At 51.9% G+C, this 24855-nt stretch overlaps 1 protein-coding gene across 1 annotated transcript in view; it reads left to right on the plus strand.

Annotated features, from left to right (window-relative positions):
* LCP2 (lymphocyte cytosolic protein 2) overlaps positions 1-24855 on the plus strand; it is a 40908-nt gene that overhangs the window by 11285 nt on the left and 4768 nt on the right. Inside the window, exons 4-19 of the mRNA XM_036281637.1 lie at positions 4226-4294; positions 4711-4742; positions 5267-5304; positions 7941-8139; positions 9997-10094; positions 11592-11661; positions 11749-11832; positions 14558-14583; positions 14700-14719; positions 14809-14916; positions 17259-17289; positions 19702-19714; positions 20376-20505; positions 21822-21868; positions 22865-22959; positions 23556-23633. Of these exons, the coding sequence (XP_036137530.1) occupies positions 4226-4294; positions 4711-4742; positions 5267-5304; positions 7941-8139; positions 9997-10094; positions 11592-11661; positions 11749-11832; positions 14558-14583; positions 14700-14719; positions 14809-14916; positions 17259-17289; positions 19702-19714; positions 20376-20505; positions 21822-21868; positions 22865-22959; positions 23556-23633 (1138 nt within the window). The remainder of the gene's footprint in view (positions 1-4225; positions 4295-4710; positions 4743-5266; positions 5305-7940; positions 8140-9996; positions 10095-11591; positions 11662-11748; positions 11833-14557; positions 14584-14699; positions 14720-14808; positions 14917-17258; positions 17290-19701; positions 19715-20375; positions 20506-21821; positions 21869-22864; positions 22960-23555; positions 23634-24855) is intronic.

The raw sequence follows: 24855 nt of genomic DNA on the forward strand, positions 1-24855 counted from the left end.
TTTATAACCAACAAGAAATAACAAGACCAGACAAAAATAACCAAATAACCAGACAAAATATATGAAGTGGCAGTTTTGAAGACATGGGACATCAGACAAGGAGAGATGGAAAGCAAATGAGGTGATCTCCAGGAGTGTTCCCTGCTTTGAGGGAGTCTTCTGGCAATGACAAACATTGGGAACACAGGGAAACACAGGTGCTGTTTGTTGAACTCCTTGAGTTGAAGATACAGGGCTGAGGGTCAAGAAGGCTTGAGTTCACTGAATAGGTATCAGAGAAGACAGAGCTGCACTGAGAAAAGAGTCCTGGAGAACTGCAGGGGTCCCCCTCCAGCAGACTTCCAATCAGTGTAGGCATATATGGAGACTACCTGAAAAGAACCACTCACCATTGGAGGTAATAGCATCCAACCACAGGGCTGGACATTTTGCTTGTTTCTACCAGCCAGACTGGAAAATCTTCAGATTCATAGTCATTAGGTAGAGGGCACTGGAAGACATTGCCTTGGTAATGGGGGATAATTAGCACTAGTCTAAAAAATGTCTGTCCCTACCTAGAGAATCTTAAGAGCAAGACTGAAAAAAATTTAAATTGCCTCCAAGTAACTTAACTGCATCCCAAAACAAAGCTCAGAAATATTTATTGGAATGCACAAAACATCCATCACTCAAAAAAGTACAATTCACAATGTGAAGCATCAAATCAGAGAGGAATAGGTATACAGATAGGCAGAAAGTATGGCCTCCAAGGAGGAGAAGAACCAATGCATCAGAACTGACCCATAACTGATATAGACACTAGAACTGGCAGAAGAGGGCAATATAACTGTAGTCCATATGCTAATAAAAACTTGAGTTGAGGCATGAGAAATAAAAAAAGACCCAAATAGAACCTTCTAGAGATAAAAACTAAAATGTCTTGAATGAGAAATGCATTGCTTGGGATTAACAGCAGGTTAGACACTGCAGAAGAAAGCATTAGCAAACATGAAGACACAGCAACAGAAACTATCCCAAAATGAAACATTGGGAACTGTAGGAAACTTCCAACAGCTTAATGGAGGTGGAATTAAAGTCCAAAGGAAAGAGTGTTGAGAGAATCTACCTCAAAGGGTCAGTAGGGAAGTTAGAAGAAATAATGGGGAAATTATAAAATGCATGAAAGAAGGGTTAGCTATTCGTATTTTGTGCAAAATCCCCATGAGCACAATATCAAATTTTTACTAATTATTCTACCCTGGTCAAGGGGGAGAATGAAAGAGTAGAAAGGCATGGACTTCGGAGCAAGGAAAAGCCAGGTTCTAAAGCCAGCTCTGCCCCCTCCCAGCTCTGGACCACTGGGGCAGTCACTTTAATATTCGAGGCCTCGGTTTCATCCTCTACACGGGGGGAGAACTAACACTCGGGGAGCAGTGGATTTTCAAGGAGGCAGCCCACACAGTTGCCTGGTGCTGCCCTTGACACATATCAGTAGTCAATACTTATTCCAATCCCTTGTTCGTAGGTTAATTTAGCAGCGTCATTGCCCGAGAGGGCTGTGAAGAATGAACTGTGTCCATGTGCAGTAGACCAAAACAAGGTTCCTTCCCCTCCTCTGAATCTCTTTATTTCCTTCCCCTATGATTGAAAGAAATCAGTGTTAGACAGGTTTTCTCAGAATGTGGATTCTGGTGAGCAGGGCTTTCTCTGTCTGCAGATGTTGTCATTCTCCCGGGACATAGTTTCTCCCAGAGACACCCCGGATTTCTGTAATGGGAGATGGTTTTGAAATGGAAAAATGGAGGCTCCGTATAGAGGGCCCAGCTCAAAACCAAGGCACAGCTGAGCAGGAGCTGGGGAAACCGGTAGGTTACATGTGCAAGTCTGCTGATGCCTGCTGGGAAATTATTTTTTTAAAAACGTGTTTTATATTTAAATTTATATGGAGGTTTGATGTCTTGCCCTTGTCCAAGGTTATAGAACGGACTCGGCCCCGGGCAGGACATTGCAGTCAGACTCTGGGTGCGGACTCGTCCTCTGTTTCTAACGTCACCAGGAGAGCCTTTGACTGAGAAGTCAGGCTAGGCCCCCCACCATGCAGCAAGCTGAGGGCGCAGCGGGGGTAAAACCCGGCGTGGCAGGATTCTACCCTGTTGCAATGGCCTGGCTTCCTGTTGGGAGTTTTAGGCCCTCTCCCTGCACCAGTTAATCCCTAAAACGAGGCAAAGCAACGAACTATGTCCACCAGCTACCCAGCCCCCTCCGCCTTGCTCCCTGGTTCTGCATGAGGCCTGAGGTTTGTGGGAAGGAGGGGGAATGAGTCACCTCCGGCCACTCACTGTCACTTGGTCCTCTGGGAGCACGGGAGGTTTGAATATAGAGGTAGCCACCGCCTTCCGGCCCTGTCCACTCGCTCCCTAGTGTGGTCCCAGGGGCTAGGAAGGTGTCCTCGGAGGCCTGCTGAATGGGGAGGACCCATGAACCCAAGTTCTGCTGCAAACCGTAACAGCAGGCCCTGCTCTGCGCTCTCAGCTCTGCTTCTCCTCTGCTGGGGGCCTGTGGTTTGGCATTTCCTTCCTTAGCCTCCAGCCTGGCTGCTAAAGATACAGTGAGAAGCAACACCTCAGAGAGCAAGGGGTCCTTTCAGGATTGAAGCGGCTCTGTGAGCCCGTCAGAGCCCAGATGGGGGTGAGGCGCGGCGGGGGCGGTGAGGTGTGGCCCAGCCCCTCCTTCTTCAGGTCACTGCTGAAATGTCATCTCAGCACCCAGGCCCGATCATTGTCAATTGCACCACGCTCCTCCCATGCACCCCGGTCCCCTGCCACTGTGGCATGTTTGTATACACGGTTCTTATCTAGAATTTCACTTCCGTAAATGTTTATTATTCATTGTCTGTCTCTCAACTGGTCTGCAAGGTCCTTGACAGCAGGGATCTTTATTTTGTGTGCTGGCCTTGAGCACCAGGTGGGTCCTGGCACTTGGAAGGGACTGCACGTTGTTGATTAAGGGGGGCACCAAGTGGGAGTGTCTACAGCTCCCCGACCTCCAACCTGGCCATGGTGCAGGACACCAGAGCTCCCTGCTGGGGTTCCTTCTGTAGGAATCCTTCCATCCCTCAAGTCAGAGGAGGGAGGAGGGGGGCTCCTCTTAGCTTCTCAAAATAATCACTGAAAAAAGAGCCATGTGACACACGTCACAGGTAATACGTCAGAAGGCCCTGGGAAGCCCCAGTGTGCTCTTAAGCATCTCCCCCGGGCAGTCAGTGAAGGGTGACATTCCAACAATGACACTGTGTCTGCGGATGAAACATTGCCCTCTCTCCTCTGTCCTCCTAAATCCCCACTGCCTGGATCCCGTGAGCCTGGCTGTCAATCTAATGAGGGAGGCGGGTGTGGGGCGGGTGTGGGGCGGGTGTTCCCTGGGAGCATGGAGAAGCAGGGGTCCGGGCCTGGGAGGATCGTGGTCATTGGAGAAGCAGGAAGCGGTGGGAGCTAAGCACTGCCTTTGCCAATGTAGCAATTTTGTTCTAGGCCAAACTTGTTACCTTGAGACAGTCACTTAACAGAAAGAATGTGGATCCCAGGTTCTTCTCAGATGGGCCAAGGACTCCTAGTGTCCTGCTAACGGGCGTGAACATAGGATGTGGCGTGTTAAGTGTGCTGGCCTGAAAATTGGGGAGCCTGGCTTCTGTGTTGTGGGGAGAGGGTAGCCTTCGTCACTAGCCCACAGGTGGGCCGTCCCTTCATTTGTCTGGGCCATCTGTAAAATGACATGAGACCATCTCCCAGGCCCCTCCCAGCTGCCCCAGTCCCTGGAGGTCTTGTCCAACGTCACACAACGAGCAGCTGCTTCTCAGAGGGGATTTGGAGGTTCCTAGGAGCCAGACATCACCGCCAGGGCATGTGCGGCCCAGGCGTGCTCACACAATGAAGCAAGCGGCGGCGGTGGCCACGCCTAGGCTGCAGGCTCCAGGGAAGGGGAGCCCATGTGAGCCTGCAAGTCCTCGGGAGACGGAGGCAGAGGCAGACACGAGGGCTCCCGGGAGCAAGGGCTGGCAGGGCCACGAAGGGACACGTTCTGGGAGGGAGTGAGGAGCGGAGGCCTGTGGGGACTGGCTGGCGGCCAGAGGAGGGGCTGCTGGCGGTTGGCCCAGGTGCCCAAGGTCCAGTGGTCAAGGAACATGAGGTGTGCGCGGGAAGGCTGGGGTCTGACGGTTTCGTCGCCTTACCTGTACCTCCTCTTGTAGGATTCTCAGTAAGTTAAGTCAAGAAATCAACAGGAACGAAGAGAGGAGGAGCATTTTCGCACCGCGCAAGTGAGTGGGCCAGCACGCTGCAGAATTTCCAACCCGAGTCAGGCCTCGAAGGGGAGGCGCGGACCTGGTTCGGCCCAGCGTGCGATCAGTGTCCCTGCGGTCTGGGGGTCTCGAAGCGGGTGCCCGGGAGTGGGGGTGTTCACACTTCCTACCCTGTACCCTGCCCTGGGTCCACGTCGTCAGGGGAACTTCCCCTGGACAGTCAGGCTCACACGCTGCCCGGGCACCACCAATGTAGGCTTGGTGGTGTTTAGAATTTGGGAGCAGTCTGGCCCTGGTTGCTAAGCAACAGGGACACCAGTCCCAGGTGGTGAGACATGATCTCTGCTGGGGGATCTTCCTGCAAGGTGGGAGTGAGGGGGGGGGGGCTCCCCAAGTCGGTAAGGCCGTTGATGCAATGCTGTTTGCCTTTGCAGACCCCAAGTCCCACGGTTTCCTGAAGAAACAGGTAAAGGCTTCGGGGGTGAGAGGTGGCTTTCAGAGGGGACAGGTACTGCTTGCTAGGGCTTCCTGGGGAGCATGCAGGCGGCCTTGATTATTTGCCTGTCAGTCAGGTCTCCCCCAGAACAGGGCTCGGGCCTCAGCGGAGGGGAGGAGAGATGTCACTCTGCAGGGCACTTAGCTTGCGGCCCCTGCTCAGCCGGGACCCTCTACAGAATCACAGTGAGGGACTCTGGGGTGGGTATGGAAGAAGCCAGGCTTTGGCTGAGCACCTGGGTGGAGTCAGCCCCAGGCTTCTGAGTGTGCAAAGCGGTTTTCAACTGTTACATGGCACGTTCTTTGAAGCACTCTCGGTGACTTCCAGACACGGGGCAGGTTAGGACCCCGCTGCCATCGTAGAGCAGGGCTGACCCTCAGGGGTGCAGAGGTGGGAGGGCGGCCTGGGCAGTGGCACGGAGGCACCTCGGGGGAGTGCCGCTTTCCTTTCTGGGGGCTGCGTGGGTACTCACGGCAGTGTCCTCTCGTCCGCAGAAAGCCACGAGGAAGACAACGGCGGCTGGTCGTCCTTTGTGAGTACGGCTGGGCTGCTCTCCCAGCGTTCAGAGTGGCTTGGTGGTGAGGAGCCAGGACACCCACCCGCGGGTCCGGCAGTGTGTGTGAAGGCCAGACGGTCAATATTCTCGGCTCTGCCACCCACGTGGCCTCTGTCTCACCTCCTCTGCGCGGCTGCACCCCAGCCCTCTCTGCAGAGCACAGATGTGGGCCAAGCTTGGCCCGTGGGCTGTGGTTTGCAGACCACACCATCACCCACCACTACCACCCATAGTAGGGCCTTCCCGCAACCCCTCTCCTACATTAAATTACCTTTAACTAGCTTTTCTCAGGCACATATGTCCCCGCTGGTGAAACAGTAGGAAGAGGATTTCAGGATCAACCGTTAGCCCTGAAAAGACCTGAGGGAGGGTCCCTTCCAGCCGGGTTTTATATTTGAGGGGTCACAGTGATCCCTTTGAGACCGTAATGTGCTCTGCACACCCTCACCCCTTACGCACAAACGTCAGCGCATGGAGCTAGACCCTGGCTAAGGCTCCATGGTGGTCGGAGCCCATCTATCCGTTTTACACACTCGCTCGGATGCCTTGCCCTGCCGCGCTGTGATGTGTCCCCTGGGGCTCAGCCCGAGGCTCGTCTAGCATTCCTCTCTATAAACCAGGGGTGAGGAACCTTTTCTCTGCCAAGGGCCCTTTGGATATTTATAATATCATTCGTGGGCCGTACAAAATCATCAACTTAAAAATTAGCCTGCTCTATGTGGTCAGGCTAATTTGGTGAGGCGTGTGATGTTGGCTGGTATTGCTTCCAAGGGCCAGACATTCCCCAGCCCTGCCTGAGTATAAACAGGGGGTTTCCCTCAACTGCTGGCCGTCAAACTCAGGGCTTCGATGTCATGCCCAGCCTGGCACAGGGCACTAGGGGTTTGGGGTGGAGATAAAGGACCCAAACGTGTGAGCCTTTTACCGCGTGGACAACATGCCCACGGCAGAGTATGGTCAGGAACACAGATGTCCAGGAGCCAGATCACTGGGAGAAATAATTATTCTAGAAGCAGAGAGGAAAAGTCTTTTGTTGAAAAAGGCCTATGACCTGGCCAGTGTGGCTCAGTGGATTGAGCATCATCTCGTGGACTGAGAGGTCCTGGTTCGATTCCTGGTCAGGGCACATGCCCGGGTTGTGGGCTCCATCCCCAGTAGGGGGCGTGCAGGAGGCAGCTGCTGGATGTATCTTTCACATCCATGTTTCTCTTTCTAAAAAATCAATAAAAACATTTTTAAAAAGAAAGAAAGAAAAAAGGGCTTATGGGATAAAGTCCTGGCAGGAAGTCAGGAGCAATAGGCCTGAGTGGGCAGGCCGAGAGGACCTAGGGATGTCTGCGCCAGCCGGAGGGACCGTCAGCCAGAGCCGGAGAGGGCTCATGCCGCTGTTCTGCACTCCTGTTGGCACGGGTTCCATTCCCCTCCCCCCAGGAACACCGATGACAGGACAGGTCTTCTTCAGCATTCAGGAAGACACTCAACCCTCACTTTGCCTTCCAATATATATTTTTTAAATACTCCTCAAGTCAAAAATCAACACAGGAATCTTTTTTTCTTTTGTGGTACATGCCCCAGCGGGAACCGAACCCGGGACTCTTTGGTCCGTAGGCCGACGCTCAACCGCTGAGCCAAACTGGCCAGGGCAACACACAGGAATCTTTTAGTGGAACACCTTAGTCTTCCTCAAGCCACCCCGCTAAGCTGTCAGGACCTCCAGATTATCACTGCGTGTCTTTCCTCACTCGGTGGCAACCTCCTGTTGCTTCTTTGCCCTTAACTGCAGAGAAATGCCCTGAGCTCGCTCATTGCCCTTGACCTTGGCACGAGAGTGACAAGCCACTCTGCTGGGCAGCTGACGGTGGCCCCTCTGCTGGGGACATTATCCCTGTGACTGTCCACTTTCGTGGACTGCTTCAAGGCAATCACCCAGCCCCTAGGGCCAACTTTCCTGACACCCACAAAGAAACACACATGAAATACAATGAAACGTTAACACGGAGAAAGAGTCTTTCCAAGACAGCAGCTTCACCTGCAGTGGCAGAGGCTGTGGACAATGCGCTGTTGCTTCTGCACACGCAGCCCTCCGCCAAAAAGAACCTCTAAGACACACAGTCCGCCCTCTAATCGACAGGCGGGGTTATCTGCTTCCCGTTAGCTGGCCTGCAGCGCCGCACGGGCTTGCAATGAGAAAGCCTCTTTGGAGCATAGGCATCGACAATGAACAGAACCCACAGTGAACTGGGGGCATCACAGATGCTCCAGGCCTTGGGTCTTCCTCTTGGCGATGACCGGAGTAAAAAATGTGTTTGCTTAAAACAGAGCCAGGTCCCCCAGCCCTCTGTTCCCATGTCCTCGACTCTGCTGGTCTCGCTGGTGCAAAATGGTGCAGAGGAAAAGGCCTCGTGGCCTGAAGACCTTGATGGAGGTCCCAAGTCTACGACTTGCTGGCCCTGTGATACTGCACTCCCTAAACTCAGTGTTCTCCTCTGTAAAATGGGAGTGACCCTTCTGTCCCCAAGCGAGTACCACGGTGAAGCTCGGCAGAGAGAGCAGACGGGCACGGTGGGGGCCGAGGCGCGCCTACAAACTGTCGTCGCTGTCGCTGTTGGCAGGAAGAAGATGACTATGAGAGTCCCAACGAGGATCACGATGGGGAGGATGATGGCGACTATGAGTCCCCCAATGAGGAGGACGAGGCGCCCGTGGAAGACGACGCCGACTATGAGCCGCCACCCTCCAACGACGAGGAAGCTCTGCAGAACTCCATCCTGCCTGCCAAGCCGTTCGCCAACGCCAACTCCATGTACATCGGTAAGGGCCCTGGCAGCCCAGGCCGGCCCCCTCCCCCACTGGTGCAAGGAGGTTGATGCCCATGTAGGAGGCTGTATGTGCTGATGCCAGCGGTGAGCAAGTGACTCCACCTCTCTGGGCCTCAGTTTCCTCATCTGTGAGATAGGATCATAATAGTACAGACCACATATGTTTGCCGTGAGGACTGTCAATACTGCAGACAAACCGTGGTGTGTGATGGCTGATACCAGCATTGAATTGCCACTTGGGGGTACTTGGCAGCAGTACTCATTTTGTGTGTTACTTAGAGTCAAGAGTGCTTTCCTGCTTCTTCCCAATATTTTGGACCAACTCATAGTTGTGTGGCACAACTACCCACAGACTGCCAGAATAAACAGAACCATATTGAGTGGGCTTTGACCATCGCTTCCAATCATTTTAGACAGCATTTAAGATTTTCCCTGTATCGCTGTGTCTGTCAGCCCATTTCTCACTTATTCATTCATTAATTCAACAAAAATCACTGATCTCCTAGCATGAGCCGGGCATTGTTCTAAATGCTGAAAGTCCAAATTGCCTGGAAAGAAGACATCAGCCTTGCCTCACAGGGTCTCCCTCTGGTAGGGGCGGTGATAGGAAGTTAGCATGCCCGCACCTGTATCATAGAATGGCAAGGACCGAGCCAGAAAACAGCGTCAGTATCACAGACAATGACTACCATCAATCCTTCAGCTGCACAACACTGTAGCTGTAAAGCCCTTTCATAAACTCAAAGCCAACATTTTATGTTATGTTTTGAAGCACTCTGTGTGATAAGGGCAACAATTATCAACTCTTTTTCATACACAGGGAAACTGAGGCCCAGAGAAGAACTAGATAACTAAGTTGTTGAGTTGTGTCAGCTATGAAGATCCAGAGTGAACAAGACAGCCTTTTTTTTTTAAAAGAATTCATAGTCCAGTGGGTGAGGCAACATCCAATGAATGAGTCACCAAATGATTTCAGAAAACATGATATATACTCAAGAAGACAAGTGTGGGAGCTGAGGCTGGGGTGTATGCCTAGTCTGGGTTTGATTCCCTGAGGATGTGATATTTAAGCTGAAAGTTAAAGGGTGAGTAGGGGCGAGACTGAGTGAGGAGAGACGTGGGAAAGGAAGAGCATTCTTAGTAGTAGAAAAGGCCGTGCAAAGGGCCTGAGGTCTTAGGAGTGTGGCATAGTGGAGGCGCTGAGAGAAGGCCAGGTGGGTGGAGAGGCATGAGAGAGACCCGTCCTGCCGAAGTCGAAGCCCCATTCTCCATGGACGGCAATGCCTCTCGAGGGCTGGGACGAGCATGCGGCAAGAGAGGCACCCAGGGCACAAAGTGTAGGGAGGCCAGCGCTCAGTCCCGGCCTGGCATCTTCTGTCAGAGGGCTCAGGGATACTTCTGTAGTGACCAGGAAAGGGTGAGTTGCTAGCCAGGGTAAGCCCTAGCTGACCAGGTAAGAGCTGTGATTTGGTGACAGGAGTTGAAGACCAGCTCTTCCCTTTAAGGGAAGAGATGAGCAAAAGGAGGAAGTAGGAGGGGCCAGAACAGCCCAGAGCATTGGCGAGGGGAAGAAAGGGAACCCAGGACAGGATCTCCACGAGCCGTGAGTGTCGATTTAACCCTGCCCGGGCAGCTGGGTGTGCCTGTGCGTGTACGTGTGTCTGATTCCCCACCGTGTGTCACCCAGGTATGGACACATCATCCCTTCCACCGCCAGCGCTGGCCTTGGTGCTGGTGGGAGCCTGTGAGACGCACAGAACTGGGTGATGCCCGGAAAACCCTGAGCATGGCGCCCACTCGCTTCGGTTCAGCGTTTCTCCTTTCTTTTTAATGTGCTTGTGTTTTCCAGACCGTCCCCTCTCCGGGAAATCCCCACAGCAGCCGCCCGTGCCCCCCCAAAGACCGATGGCCGCCCTGCCTCCCCCGCCGGCCAGCCGGAGCCACACGGTAGGCCCCCTTGCTCCTTCCCCCAAACATTTCCTCTGCCAGAGAGAAAAGAAGTCACTGAACATCTTCATCTCATCCTAACCAGTAAGACCAGATTATGTGCAAGCTGGGAAATGCATACCCGAGTACTCAAGTGTCGTGTGGTCTTTGTTTTTTGGGGGGTGAAATATTAGTGATTTTTATTCACGTTAAAGTGCAATTGGTATTTTCTTCTTACTATAAACAATATAAACTAATTGTATAACAAGAGTCTCCCACTTTTGAAATCAGTGAAACCTGTAAGATGTACTCCAAGAGAAATGAGTTAAGTCAAAGCACCTGCTGGTATCCCCAGAGTCAGTCCCAAGTCACCTTCTCTCTCCTGTAAAAAAGACACGTGCCACCTGCTGGCCAATGCCGGAAATTCCACGGGCAAAAGCCTGGAGACTACAAGGTTTCCGGCTCAGTGAACCCAGGAAGCACGAGAGGCAGCAACTCCCTTTCCCCTTTCTCCAGACTTACAGCCCCCCGGTCACTGTACCCAGAGCACCCCGAGAAGATCAGGATAAGCAGTCACTAGCTGGAAGTGTGTTCTCTTCCTGAGGGACCTGAGCACTCTGACAGCTATGGCAAATGCCCAAGGGCCAGGGCTGGAGGAGGGACCGTGCCGCAGCCAGGACCTCCCACCCCGGAATGGTTGGCTCCCTCCTGCTTGTGCAGCTTTCTTGCAAAGGGGGCTCAGCGGAGCTGAACTGCTCTACAAATGCGTTTTGCTTTCGAAATCTGAAGGCTGCAAACTCCACTGTCGGGATATAGAATTGACTCATTCAGTCAATGTATTGAGCGGCTGCTGTGGGCCCAGCCGTGTTCTAGCTGCTGGGAACAGGGCGTGAACAAGACAAATAAGGTCCCTGCTTTCATGACCTTCCTCTTTGGTTAGGGGGATACAAATAATATACCAGTAAACAGACGTATGCACAAGACCGTTTGAGTGGTAGTGTGTGGTTAGGGAGACAGAAGGCCCAGGAATGTGATGATGAGTGGGGAGGGGACATTGAGTCGGACAGAGGGAGCCAGTCATGCCGAGAGCTGGGAAGAACGTTCCAGGCAGAGAGAAACACGAGGTTAGAGAGGCCGATGAGGGCAGGAGCTGGGGCAGGAAGACGTCGAGGAGCCCAGGCGCCCTGGGGGAAGCAGCCGGCAGGAGCGGACGGGAGCCAGGTCAGGCAGGGCCTTGCCGCCGTGCTGAGTGCCCACCGTGTCCAAGGGGACAGGAGCCGCTAACAGGCTGATCAGAGGAGCTTACCCCCAGCCCTGCGGAAGTCACCTTGGGGGAGAACGGGCAGAACAGGGGGCGCAGATGGGAGGATACTGTCAGGCGGGAACTGGAGATGTATGTTCGTGGGTGGAGCATGGACGTGGAGAAAAGTGTCCAGATTCAGACATATTTGGAGAGAGACAGCCACCAGGACCTGCGGATGTGTTGCAAATACTTCCTAACGCTTGTTTGTTCCCAAGCAGCCACTCCCCACACCCCAGCCCAACCAGGAAGAGCCTAGCAGAAGTAGAACCCACAAAACAGCAAAGCGTAAGTACTGCTCTCTCCGCCCCTCCCCCGTGCCACCCCCAGCCAACCCCATTCTTCTTTGAACTGACTTCGGTCTTGTCCTTCCAGTCCCCCCGCCTTCGATAGACAGAAGCACGAAGCCCCCCCTCGATCGGTCATTAGCGCCACTCGACAGAGAGCCCTTCACACTAGGTCGGTATCATTTGTGTTTGGTGCGTAATGACAATGGCCAGCATTTATAGAGTGCTTTCTGCATGCTTTTCACACACACCGTCTCATCAAACTGACACCACAGCAGTACGCAGTGGGGGCTATTAGAAACATCCTCATTTTACAGAGGAGGAAACTGAGGCATGAAGAGGCAACCTCCCAAGATCACTCAGCTACCGAGTAGAGACCCAAACCCAGCTCAGCCCGATGCAGAGCTCCTGCCTTAGCCCTGTGCTGGGCCTGCTTCTCCACCGGGCCACCTGTTACACCATCTCGTTGTCCTCCCCGAGGGCCATGCAGGTGGCATCGTGGTGCGGAGGGAGAGACAGGAGGTCTGGGAGACCTGTCATCAGCCACCTTGGTTGAGCAGCTCACTGGCCACAGGGACCTTACTGTTTTCAGAGCTATCTCCTTATGTGTAGGATGGGTGTTCTGTGAGGAGGAAATGCTTTATAAAACGCTAACGTGCTATTCAAATGGCAGGGTTATATTTCTGTTGTACGTGTGCAGGTGACCAAACTGTGGATATACAACATTCCTTTCCCCCCAGAACTGACCCAGACTATTCTTGGATTGCAGATACCTCCCCATGAAGCTATTTTCAATTCAGTTCTAAAACTTAGCTACCATTTCATGAACACCTACTATAATAGGTGTGCTTTGCCTACTATAATAACTTGCCTACTATAATAACTTGCCTACGTTATCTCTAATCCTCACGCCAACCCAACAAAGGGGGTGCGTTACGATCCTCACTTTGCAGATGATGAAACTGAGGCTCAGAGAGGCTGAATAACTTCCCCAAATTCATACAACTAGGTACGGGATTTGAACCCATGCCTTTCTGACTTCAAAGTGGGTGCTCTTGTCCACCACATCCTCCTGCCACCGAAGACTCCGGATTTTTTTCCTGTGGACTAGAGAGTCTGGGGAAGGAGCCCCGAGCCTGGAGGGATAGAGAGCCTGGAAACCCAGCCCTTTCTTAGCTGCACCCTGAGCGAGGCACTAACCTCCTGCGGCCTCCGTCTCCTCTGCTGTTGGCAAATGACTGTCAGTTTTCGGACTCAGGGCTGCCGCTTGCTGTTCTCCTGAAAGGGCGTCTCAGCTCTGCTGACTCCTGCAAGGCGGGGTCGCTGTTTGGGTTCCGAGGGTCCACTGCTGAGGGCCGTGTGAATTACATGAAAGCGAACAGAGATGCTGACCTCAGACTGCAGTCCTGCTGCGAGCCAGCGCTGCACAGAGGAGACACTGACATCAAACCCTTCGCCTTCCGAGCTCAAGCCAACCTTTGAAAAGATCTTTGCATTACGAAGAGACCTTTCTCTTGACAATACCAGTTCTACCTCTGAGTGTCCTCTTGCACATCTCAGCGTGTTCACAGGGGACTCCTCATAGCTCAGAGAAGGTGCATGAATCAGTAGATTTTTTTAAAGGAAAAATATATTCAGGCCTAGAGATACAAATCTAGGATTTCTGGTTATTCCTCTAAAGTGGGGTTTTCACTCCAAACCAGTTTTATGAATAATAAACCTTTTTTTTTTTTTTGTACCACCAAAACTCTCCCACGACTAGGCAGTGAGCTCTTCACCGTGGGACAAGATTCTCAGGCCCCACTGTGGGCCTGGCATGTACTCAGTCTTCAGAAAACAAGTCATGCCCAGATGCAACCCCAGGTGGACCGTTTCACCATCCACTCAGGGTGGCACCTGAGCAGGAGGGCGAAGGGAAGAAAGTCGAGCTGTCTGACAGGGATCGCGGGCCTGACCCTCCGTATCCAGTGTCGCTTGGTTCCTACAGCAAACCCGTGTACTTTTCACCCACAGCCCCATTCTACAGGCAAGGACACTGAGACTCAAAGACCTTCAGTAACCTGGCCAGGGCCATACAGGAGGTGCTTCTAGACCTGCTCGAGTGCAGCTGAGTAATGCTTGGAGCACACTGAAGACCTGGGGCAGCTCTGCTCCGGGGGACGCAGACACAATGACGAATCTGTGACTTTGATGAATTTTGTAATGCGGAGTCCTCAGGCACACCAGCATTTCTCAAGGAGCCTGCAAGCTATCTGCTCCGTGGGAAAAGTGAAAGAGAGGGAGGGAGGGAGGGAGGGAGGGAGGAAGGAAGGAAGGAAGGAAGGAAGGAAGGAAGGAAGGAAGGAAGGAAGGAAAGAAGGAAGGGAAAGACCAGCCAACAAAACCCCAAACACAATGATTTCCACGCCCATCAGCAGAATCTTCTGAAACCGTCTTTCCCACGTTAAATTTTTTCCAGAAACTGAGTATAATACTTTATATAATGTCAAATGCACCAAAGGACGAGAGGAAAATTAACCTCTCTGTGGCAGATGGGTTTATCTCAGACACACACATAAACTTAGGCTTTTACCAAGAACCTCTCGACCAGTGAAAGGGGTATAAAACCCCCAAAGACACTCAATCCTTCCCATCATCTGTTACCTAACATAAACTGTGGAAAAGAAGCACAGAATCTGGAATACTGGTCGTATGCGCACAATGCCGTGAGTGACCTTGGGCAAGTCACTTCATTTCTCTGAGCCTATAGAATCAGGTCCAGATTCTACGGTTCTTCGTGGCTCGAGGCCGGTCAGTCCCCCGGTTCTCGGGTCGTGGCTTCCCCCAGCTATGCTTTAAGGCCTATACGTAGCTGAGAGGCCAGAACGCAAGGCCCACCTGCTGTTTGTCATTTACAGGGAAGAAACCGGTGTTTTCCGACAAGGTAAGCTGTTTTCCTGCCGGGTTGCGTGTGCTTTCGTGTGTGCCGTGTCTCGTATCGTGTCTTCGTTCTCTGACAAGTGCTGAGTCCACTCACGTGCCCTCCCTCCTGTCTTGCAGCCCCCGACCCCAGCAGGAAGGTAAGCTCTCCGTGGTGTCTGCGGGAGGGGCACGGCCTGCCTGGGGACTCTGGTCTGTGTCTCACACATCCTCCCTCTCCACTCTGCAGGCCTCTCGGGGAGCACTTACCCAAGATACAAAAGCCTCCTTTGCCACCAACCACGGAAAGGCATGAAAGAAACAGCCCCCTGCCAGGGAAGAAGCCACCTGTGCCAAAGTAACCATCTTTTGTTGCTTGAGCTTGTCACTGGTGGGGATGCCCCCAACCACCTGTCTAGTGGCAGCTTCCGCAGGCACCGGAATCCTGGGCCCTCCGGGCAGGAGTGGCTCGTTTGCCACCACGGTGGAGGGATGGTCAGGCCCCTTCGGTCGGATGGAAAGTCTCAGGGTCCCTTAGACAGTGGTTCTCAACCTGTGGGTCGCGACTCCTTTGGGGGTTGAACGACCCTAGGGGTCGCCTAAGACATAACAGCAAAATTACAATTATGAAGTAGCAACAAAAGTAATTTTATGGTTGGGGGTCGCCACAACATGAGGAGCTGTATTAAAGGGTCGCAGCATTAGGAAGGTTGAGAACCACTGAAGAAGAAAATAGCGATCTAGCCAAGAAAGGAGTGGAGAGACGCTTACTCGGGAGTGTGGGTGTGACTGCCATTTGGGGAGACCCTGTCCTCAACCAGTCACATTCGTGGCTGTGTTCTGCTTCCGTCACAGGGCATGGGAACTGGACCTGGCATTTCCTGTTTCCAAACAGAAAGCAGGGAGGAAATAAGAGTTATTTCTGCAGGTCGCCAAGCGTGCCTTCCTCACTGCCAACCACGTTGTGTAACAGCAGAGTACCGGTCTGCTCTGGTACTGCTCACTTGGCTGGGAAGTTTGGGGGCCCAGTTACCAAACGGCACAACTGCATGTGGGGTCAGGCCCAACCCTACTGCTTACTGAGGACACAGCCAGGGTTCCTTCTGTGTATCTGAATGATCCAAAGTCATAACTCTGACCCCTGCTCAGCTAGTGTGAGGATTCAACCTGGGCCAGGGCTGCGGTGCATCCAAAAACCTCAGTGATCAAGTTAACGTTTTTTGTTTGTTTGTTTTTTGTTAATCCTCACCTGAGGATATCTTTCCATTGTTTTTAGAGAGAATGAAAAGGAGAAAGGGAGGGAGAGAGGGAGGGAGGGAGGGAGAGAGAGAGAGAGAGAAAGAGAGAGAGGGAGAGAGATTGGCTGCCTCCCACACCGCTCTGACCAGGGCGGGGATCAAACCTGCAACCCAGGTGTGTGCCCTTGACTAGGAATCAAATCCTTGACCCTTCTGTCCTCGGGCCGACACTCTAACCACTGAGCCAAACTGGTCAGGGCTGAGTTAACATTTTATTTAAAAAAAATTTTTTTAGCCCTGGCCGGTGTGGTTCAGCGGTTAGAATGTCGGCCCACGGTCCAGAGAGACCCAGGTTCGGTTCCTGCTAAGGGCGTGAACCTAGGTTGCGGTTTGTCCCCGGCGCCGGTTGCGGTTGTCAACCAGTTGATGTGTCTCTCTTGTGTCGATGTTTCTCTCTCTCTCTCTTCCTCCCTCTCTCCCTCCTGCTCTATCTGAAGATAAATGCAAAAAAATGTCCTGGGGTGAGGTTAAAAAAAATTTTTTTTTTAAATATATTTTTTCTTTATTGATTTTAGAGAGAGAGGAAGGGAGGGAGGGGGGGGAGAGAGAGAGAGATAGAAACATGGATGAGAGAGAACATCAATTGGCCACCTCCTGCATGCCCCCCACTGGGGATCGGGCCCACAACCTGGGCATGTGTCCTGGTTGGGAATCGAACCAGCGACCTTTAACTGAGCCACACCGGCCGGGCTGAGTTAACATTTTAATGGGATATTTTTAAAGATCAAGAGGAATGCAAAAAAAAAAAAAAAAAATCATAATGAACAAAATATAGGAATTTTAAATAAACCCGGGGTGGGGTGGCAGGTGAGGCACCCAGTCCTCACATTGTCCTCCCCTCCCCGTCTCTGAGGAGGACGGGATGCAGGCCCCTGCGCACAGCTGCCTGATGTCACTCCAGGCAGCTGTCACCAAATCTGCCGACGAGCTCGCGCATCTGGGCCAAGTCCCAAAGCAGCAGCATTTTCCAGCTGTCTCCCTTCACCCGAAGGGTGAGCCCCGGAGATGGCTGTTTCAACACTATCAGCAAAGGAGAACGTTACCTAAAATGCTCCCATTTGCTTGGTGAAAGACCCATTCACTGGAATTTAATAGCTACTAGAGAGTTAGTTTGCTGACTAACCGTTTTTATTTGTAAGGATTCGCTGCGGTAGCTGAACAGAATAAAGGCTTGCCTAGCTCAGCTTGCAACGATGACAGAACACTGAGTCACCAACCCTCCTCTGCTGCTTCCCCTGGCTTTGCTGCTGGGTTTTTTCGGGGGGTTTTTGCTTCCCATTTAATCATGGCTCAGTGGGTTTGATTTCTCATTATTAGATTAAGTGAAATGATCTATATTCAAAAGTAGGCTCTTTGAGATTCTCCACACTCAGTTCTTTTTCTTTGCTCTAACTCATTGCAGGCATTCATGGGCACCAGACAGAAGAGAGAATGTAAGTACATGGTGTCCTTAGTGGATGTCTGCACAGGGAAAACCAGTGCGGGCTTCACGGAGGTGGGCTCCCTCTGCCCCTCTCTCCAGCATCTGAGCCAAGCCTACATACAGTGGGCTCCCAAATCCTGTGCCTGTTGAGGCCTCCATCTGTCCGGCCTGCCCCCCACCCCCCACTGCCTAGCTCCTGCCCCTGTGAGCGCTCCCGTGGTGGCTGGGTTAATAGCAGCCCCAGTACCAGGTGGCAAATAGCAAAGTAAGGGCAGTGGGTGGAGGGGGAAATAAAGGGAGGGGTGCCATTAGCCTGGGCCTGACAGCAAGTTTCCAAGTCCTTTCTTTCCCTTTTAATCCCTCCACAACCTGCAAAGGAGAGGACACCGCATTCATTGCATGCCACGGTGTGTATGTCAGCAAGCTGGCTGCATTTGGGTGACCAGCTGTTTGCCTGGGACACTGCCAGTTTTAGCCATGAACGTCTCGTGTCCCAGAATTCCATCAGTTTCAGGCAAACCAGGAGAGCTGGTCGCCCAGTTTCATACAGGCTTCGCATTTAAGGGCCCTGTGAGATATCAGAGCTCCTCTTTACCAAGAGGAACGGACGCTCGGAGGGGGTAACATGCTCAGTGCAGCTCGCTGCACAGCTGCGGAGTGGCCAGGATCAGAATCATGTCCGCCTGATTTCCTCTGCACCGAGCCCTCTGCAGTCCATCGTGCACGTGCCCCTATTCCAGGGCTCAGCCCACAAGTGCCCGCCGTGTTGTGGCTCTGGGCGGCGTGCTGTGCTTGTTCAGGGGATGTGTTAAGACGTGACGGAGGCAGGCAAACCCACAGCCAGCATGCTAAACAGTACACGATCGTGGAGTGAGCTCCCGAGGGGAAGGGAAGAGAGTGATCCATGGGAGTCCAGGAGCCGGGGGTGACTTCTTAGAGGTGAGGCTTGCAATGGTCATAGAACAGGAGGACACAGAATATAGTCACCCTAAGAGAAAGCCAGTGTACCCCAGGAATGCCGCGAGCCAAGGCAGGTGGGTGGCAGTGCCCATGGAGCCTGTGGTGCCAGCGAGGACGGCAGCCAGGCTGCAGGGCTGGGGACAGGAGAGCGGGCTGAAAGCTAGGGTAGCATCCCGTTCCCGAGGTTCCCCGTCTCTAAAAGGGTTGACACTCACAAGAATCTGGGACCTGTATATTCTTGAACTAGAGGGGACATGGCATGGTTGCGACTGTGTGGGAGAGAGATTTCCTGGTGGGGAGTCCCTGAGCCCTGCGCATTTCCCTATGCAGCCCGCGCGGGGGCTCCCGGTCGGCCAGCTGGGGTGAGTGACTCTGGCTATGATGCTCTTGCCTCATGTCGCTGGTAGACTAAGGACAGCCAGCTTTCAGTGAGCACTCCACATGTGTGAGGCACCAGGAATAGCTCATTTAATGCTCACAACTCATTTAGTGCTGTCCTGACACGCCAAGTCCAGGTTGCCAGTTTCGGTCTACTAGTCAATGGCAATGTGGTTTTCTCCGCTCCCACCATTTCTGGTCTGAGGAGCAGAGCAAAGCTCCTTCCCCAGCTCGTTTCACAAGGCAACCCTGCAGCGAGACAGCTGAGGGACGGGGACGGGCTGGGGGACGGGCTGAGGGACGGGGACGGGCTGGGGGACGGGGACGGGCTGAGGGACGGGGACGGGCTGAGGGACAGGGACGGGCTGAGGGACGGGGACGGGCTGAGGGACGGGGACGGGCTGAGGGACAGGGACGGGCTGAGGGACGGGCTGAGGGACAGGGACGGGCTGAGAGACAGGGATGGGCTGGGGGATGGGCTGAGGGACGGGGACGGGCTGAGGGACGGAGGTGGGCTGAGGGACAGGGACGGGCTGAGGGACGGAGGCGGGCTGAGGGACGGAGGCGCATCGTGAATAGATAGAGTTGCTCTTAACAGGAGCGGCCATCACAGAGCAGAGCCCCAAAGAGGACTGAGCTGTGCAGAACCCAGTTCTGTAACCCTTGACAAGTCAGGAACCCTCCTGAGCGGCGTATCTCCACTTGTAAACGAGGATGCTATGCCCTGGCGGGTTGCTAGGGGCATTGGGTGAAATAACATGGATGAATCATTGGGGGCAGGTAGTAGGTGGCGTCATGATTATTGTATCTCTAGCCCTCCTAGGCACCCCGGGCCTATCTGACGCTAAGCATACAGGAAGAGACTCCGGGGGGGTGTCCTTCGATGCCGGGTAGTATTAAGGAATCATAAACCACGTAGCAAGTTCTGTTCCCTACTATCCATCTATCTATCTATCTATCTATCTATCTATCTATCTATATAGAATGGAGCCGCGCGCTGCTGAAGGGAAACAGGGACATTTATATGAAGAATCTCATTTTGATGATAGGTTAATATCTTTTTTTTTTTTCTTCCCTTTACCAGGATGAAGATGACAGTAAGTTCCTCTTCTTACAAGTTATAACTCATCCCTTCATTTTTCTGCTCAGGCATTCCAATGAAATTATTTAGTATAGAAACCCCATAAAGTCCATTGTATCTGTTGAAATTAGTAGTAGACAGACATATGTCAGCTGGCACACTGCAGAACTATAATAAAGTGGTCTTGTTTGGCGGGCTCACCAACGTGAACTACTAAGTACCTGTGCATCAGTGTGCAGCGAATTAGAAATGACACGTGTGGTTTGCCAGGAGCATGTCTGTGCCTCTCACTCCCATGGGAGGAGGACAAGTGTCACAGCACACGATTTGGCTTTCATAAAACAAAATGTGAACCATTTCTGAAATCCATATGGTTTTCAACTGACAATTTTCTGCCAAGTTAGTGTTTCAAAAATGAAAAAAAAAAAAAAAGATAAATGTGTATGATAGAGAATGATCTAGAACAGCAGTATTAAAAATGCATTCTACGGTGAAAAGTCATCTAGTAAGTCCTTGGTGGGGGGGGGGGGTTCCATCCCATCACTTCTAATTACATTGATCTTTTTGGGATGTTCTCTCTCTGTAGACTAGTTGTTTCTAATGGGGGAGCTGCTCAGGAAGGTCCTCTTGACACCTGGATCCTGACATCGGCTCTGTTCTTGTCTTCGTTCCCACAGTGCATCAGAGACCGTTGCCCCAGCCCACACCGCACCTCATGAGCTCCAACACCTTCCCCTCGCGATCCACCAAGCCGTCGCCCAAGCACTCTCTCCCGTCGCCTCACAAGTCCGGCACATTCTCGGAGAGGTTGGTGGCCATGTCCTTAAGATCTAACTCGACATCTGGGTCCATTGACACTGAGCTAATGTCAGGTAGGTTGAGGAAGAAAGAAACGAGCCAGTGTGTGGTAGGGTCAGAACATTTTGGGTCTTAAGAACCCAAACCAAGCTAATCCTGAGGGATCACACGTCTTAATCCACTGGTGTCCTCTGAGTCTGGGCTTGGGGTCAGAGGGGTACAGAACAGAATGCCCTGTGGTCGCCCGAAAGAACGGACTCTTTGGCAGGAAATTCAGAATGTTTTCACTTTATGAGTTAAAACAAACACTCAAGAACCCCAGTTATTTAAGTCCTTGGAGTCTTTGATGGGAGGCGAAGAAAACGTACCTTGCCCTTGGCACAGGCTCTTCCCTGCAGGCCCTCTCTGTGATGGCGTGTCTCAGGGCCCACGATGAGGCTGTCCGCAGGCAGAGCAGGAGTAGAAAAAAGACTCAGGTCATTTCCCCTTCAAGCAGCCCACAGCGATGCCTCCTGGGGGCCCCCAGACCATCAGCCCTCTGGGCTCACTCTCTCCCTTAACATCTAAAGGGAGAGGCCCAGCCCCATTCTAAATACGGGAGAAAACTCAGCCACCAGCACACCCTCTGCCCCTGCCCATCATGAAGGAGCCTCAGTTTTCTTCAACTTCCCTGCATGCCTCTTGCTCTGATTTTCTGCTGCTGCTTCTGACCCGTCCAGTTGCGTTTGTTCTTCTGCCACGTGTGCCATTTTGCACACCGCTTCGCCCCACGCCGGGCCCGCCCTAGCCCTCGTCCCTGCAGAACATGGCTCCCGTGAGCTCGCGAGCAGACTTGAACAGGAGGTTTGGGCGGGCGGGGGTGGGGTGGGGCATTGAGGGCCCCCAGAAGCCGGTGCCATCTGCTGCACTGGCACCCGGTCTCTGTGTGTCTCACCCACCCACCCTCTCGTCCACCATTAGGCCCTGGGGTTCCCTGTTCCCCAATGCCGTGCCCACCACTGTAATTTCCTAACCAAAAGATAGGTCCTCTCCCCAGAGGACCTCTGCCATTCGCAAGCTCAAAAGCCCCGAGCTGCAGCAAACTTGATAAGTCATTTTTCAATGTCCTTCACATCGTTTTCTTGTTGTTTTGGCCTGGGGAAGCTTGTTAGACGTCGGGGCGGGAGTGAGATCGTGCCCGGTCCCTTCTCCATGCTCCCTCCCGGGTCTCGGGCTGGCTGGGAGGTGACAGCAAAGGGAGGAGCATTTCTAGTCCAGTTTCCCTGATGCAGCCGCCCGCCCGGCCCTTGACCTCAGCCCCTGACAGCCTGTCCTTGTCTCCACAGCGGCGGTTTCCCGCAGAGCGCCTCCCTGCCGCCGTACTTCTCTCAAGGTTTGTGCGCTGCGCCCTGGGCGCGCCAGCCGCGCCTTCACGCCTGGGCGGCCACCCACCCAAAGCCCCCGGCAAAGTTCCCCTGTTTCCGAACGGCCCCCCACTTCCTGGACCCCGACTTCCTCCGCCAGCACTACGTCGGCTTCTGCAGTGCGCCAAGGGCTGTTGGAATGACAGGACTCTGCATCTCACACGCGCACATGCACACGCGCACGTGCACGCACACGCACGTGCGCCCTCCGGGAGGTGGCCTTGGCTGGGCTTTCCAGACAGCTCTCCTTGCCTGCCATTTTTATACCCAGCTCAGGGTGGTGCTGGGCTTTCTCTGTAGTTTTAGGTTTCCACAATGAATCTACCCTGGAGTTACAAATTGAGGGGTATGTTTACAAATACAAACTAAGAGAACCTGACCCCGACCCCCAAGATTCCAATTCAGTGAGTGTGGGTGAGGACGTGCGTTTTCAATGACTGTCCCCTCTGGGTGTTCAATGACAGTGAGCAGCAGACCGCAGACTCTTGTTCTAAAGCCAACGATATTCTCAAGGTAGTTTCACCTTGTCATGGGCAACAGACACTTCTTTTTGCGAACATGATGAGAACCCAGTTCTCTTCACCTTGTCACCACATCGTTGGCTGGGGCTCCATCCTGGAGCTGCTGGAGTCTATGAAAGATCTGTCTCCTGAATATTCTTTCTGGAGATCACATTAAAATTACTGACTTTTCCACCCGTGGAGCTAGTCACTCCGTTTCTGTAACGTCCACGTTTAGGAATTCACTTGCATGGGAGGTCCTACTTGAACATTTCAGTGGCACAGCTACAGAACAATGCCCGAGCAGCCCTTGTGCTTCTGCAGAGGTGAAAATTATTTTTGGAGCTATGACCTCTTGATATGTTCATTTCTGGAAACAATTGCAACGGCATTGTGGGGGAGTGTTATGACAGAAGTGAAAGGGGGTTTACAGTAAATTAACCTCCAAGTGTTGTACTTTTGAAGGTGCTGGCCACAGACCGCCCCCCAGAGCCGAAGGCAGGAACTTCTCCTTGCCAGTTCCAAACAAGCTCCGGCCGCCGTCCCCTGGGGAAGAGGAGGTAAGACAGCAGATGCTGTCATTTCATGTTCCCAGCAAACGAGCCATCATAAATGCCCGCTGGATATTCTTTTGTACTCTGATCTGCTATTGGCCTTAATTTTTTTTTTTTGAATGAAAATAATTAAAAGGGAGGATCCAGGTGAAAATTATATTCTTTTCCTTGGTGTTCTTGCAGACATTTCCAATAGCAAATATCTTGGGCATTTAACAATGAGTAACTTAATCTGATTTCCTAGTTTATGACCTTGAATAAGTCCTTTGAATGCTTGTTAATTCAGTTTTTCATTAAGTATATTATTATATTAAATCGAGGAAATCGTTATAGCTATACTTTTCCTGATTAGAGGTTCCATTATATGAGGAATGCTTATTCACAGCTGTTGGAAACCAACGTCATGATAAAAAGCAGTGCACAGGAAGTATCTTCTATTTAGCCTTACCTGAACGATTCTCTATCCAAATGAAGAAAACAAATGTTTCAAACCTCATGGAATTGAGGCAGTGATTTATGGAAATGATTACTTGGAGGCTTTTCTTTTTACTTACCTATGTAACTGCAAAATTGATTCCGTTTTTAAAAATTTACATTTTCAGAACTCATTAAACCCAGAGTGGTATGTTTCTTACATCACCCGACCAGAGGCGGAAGCTGCTCTCCGAAGGATAAACCAGGTACTGTGCTAGAGTTTATTTTAAGTGCTGACACATATTAACGGAGGAGAAAAAGAGAACTGGCTTTTACCGAGTCCCAGTTGTGGGCTAGGAATTCTGCTGGGTTCGTGCTGTCATACCGAGGGGACCTGTTAGTACCAGCTCCTCACCTCCCAGCAACCGTAGCAGTGACTCCTGAGAAAAATCCAAATTCAGCTGCCATCTGGCTGGCAGAATCCCAGATTTGATTATTGATTTTGGCTAGCAGACTCACAGCTTTTATTATCAAAAGGGTCTGTCTTGCCATAGGAATCATATACTGTCTAAAAGGACTCTCCCCAAAGGTCTGACATCTTACCGGTTCCATCTGCCTCCTCCTACTCAGCTGCCATTCACATCGAAGGGAAGAGATCAGATCCAGAAAGACAGCAGTGACGGTTTGCCCTTTCCCCGAGAAAAGTCTAGCTGTCCGTTATTATTCTCAGGTCTTAACCAGATTTCTTGTCATCTGCTGCTGAACCTACATAATACCAGAGAGGAGAAAGCGGAGGCCCTTGGTTCACGTCTCCAGTCTGCAGCGGTAGTTCTCCACCTCAAGGGCACCTTTAAATCACCTGGGGAGCTTTAAAAAAATTCGGATCTCTGGATCGCACCTGGAGAGATTCTCATTGAATTAGTGGGGGGGCATTGTGTGTGGGCTGGAAGCCTTCAAAACTCTCCAGATGATTCTAAAGTGAAGCCAAGGCTCTGTATGGCTGGTCCACAGGTACATTTTTTCAACAGAGGTGTTCAGGCCGAAATTTACTCATTAACTTGCAATGACAAGAACAAAGGAAAGCCATTAATGCTGATTGATGGCTATTTAAAGCCATTCCCATTTAATACCAGAGAGGAGTTTAAGTGCCTCCTTACTACTTAATTCTGTTTTAATACTAGGTCTTTACAGTATTAATATTACATAGCAATAACTTATGGAATACAAATTTAAGTACAGGATGGATCACAGCACTACTTTAGTAAATATCAGAAAAAATATATAAGCACACAGGTGGTCCACATTCAGTTTTGTTCGGACAAGAAACATCTCACCTGGAGATCATGAGGTTTAAAACGGGTGAGTTTCATAGGCATTTCGGTGTTTTCTGTCTTTGGCTGTGGAAGGAAGGGCTAGAAAATTAGCTCCCAGGTGTAGATATATCCTTAGTTAGCCAATCAAGTCCTTATTTCACTTGGCCCTTTATCC

The sequence above is a fragment of the Molossus molossus genome, unplaced genomic scaffold (genome assembly GCF_014108415.1).
Source record: "Molossus molossus isolate mMolMol1 unplaced genomic scaffold, mMolMol1.p scaffold_m16_p_4, whole genome shotgun sequence".
NCBI lineage: Eukaryota > Metazoa > Chordata > Mammalia > Chiroptera > Molossidae > Molossus > Molossus molossus.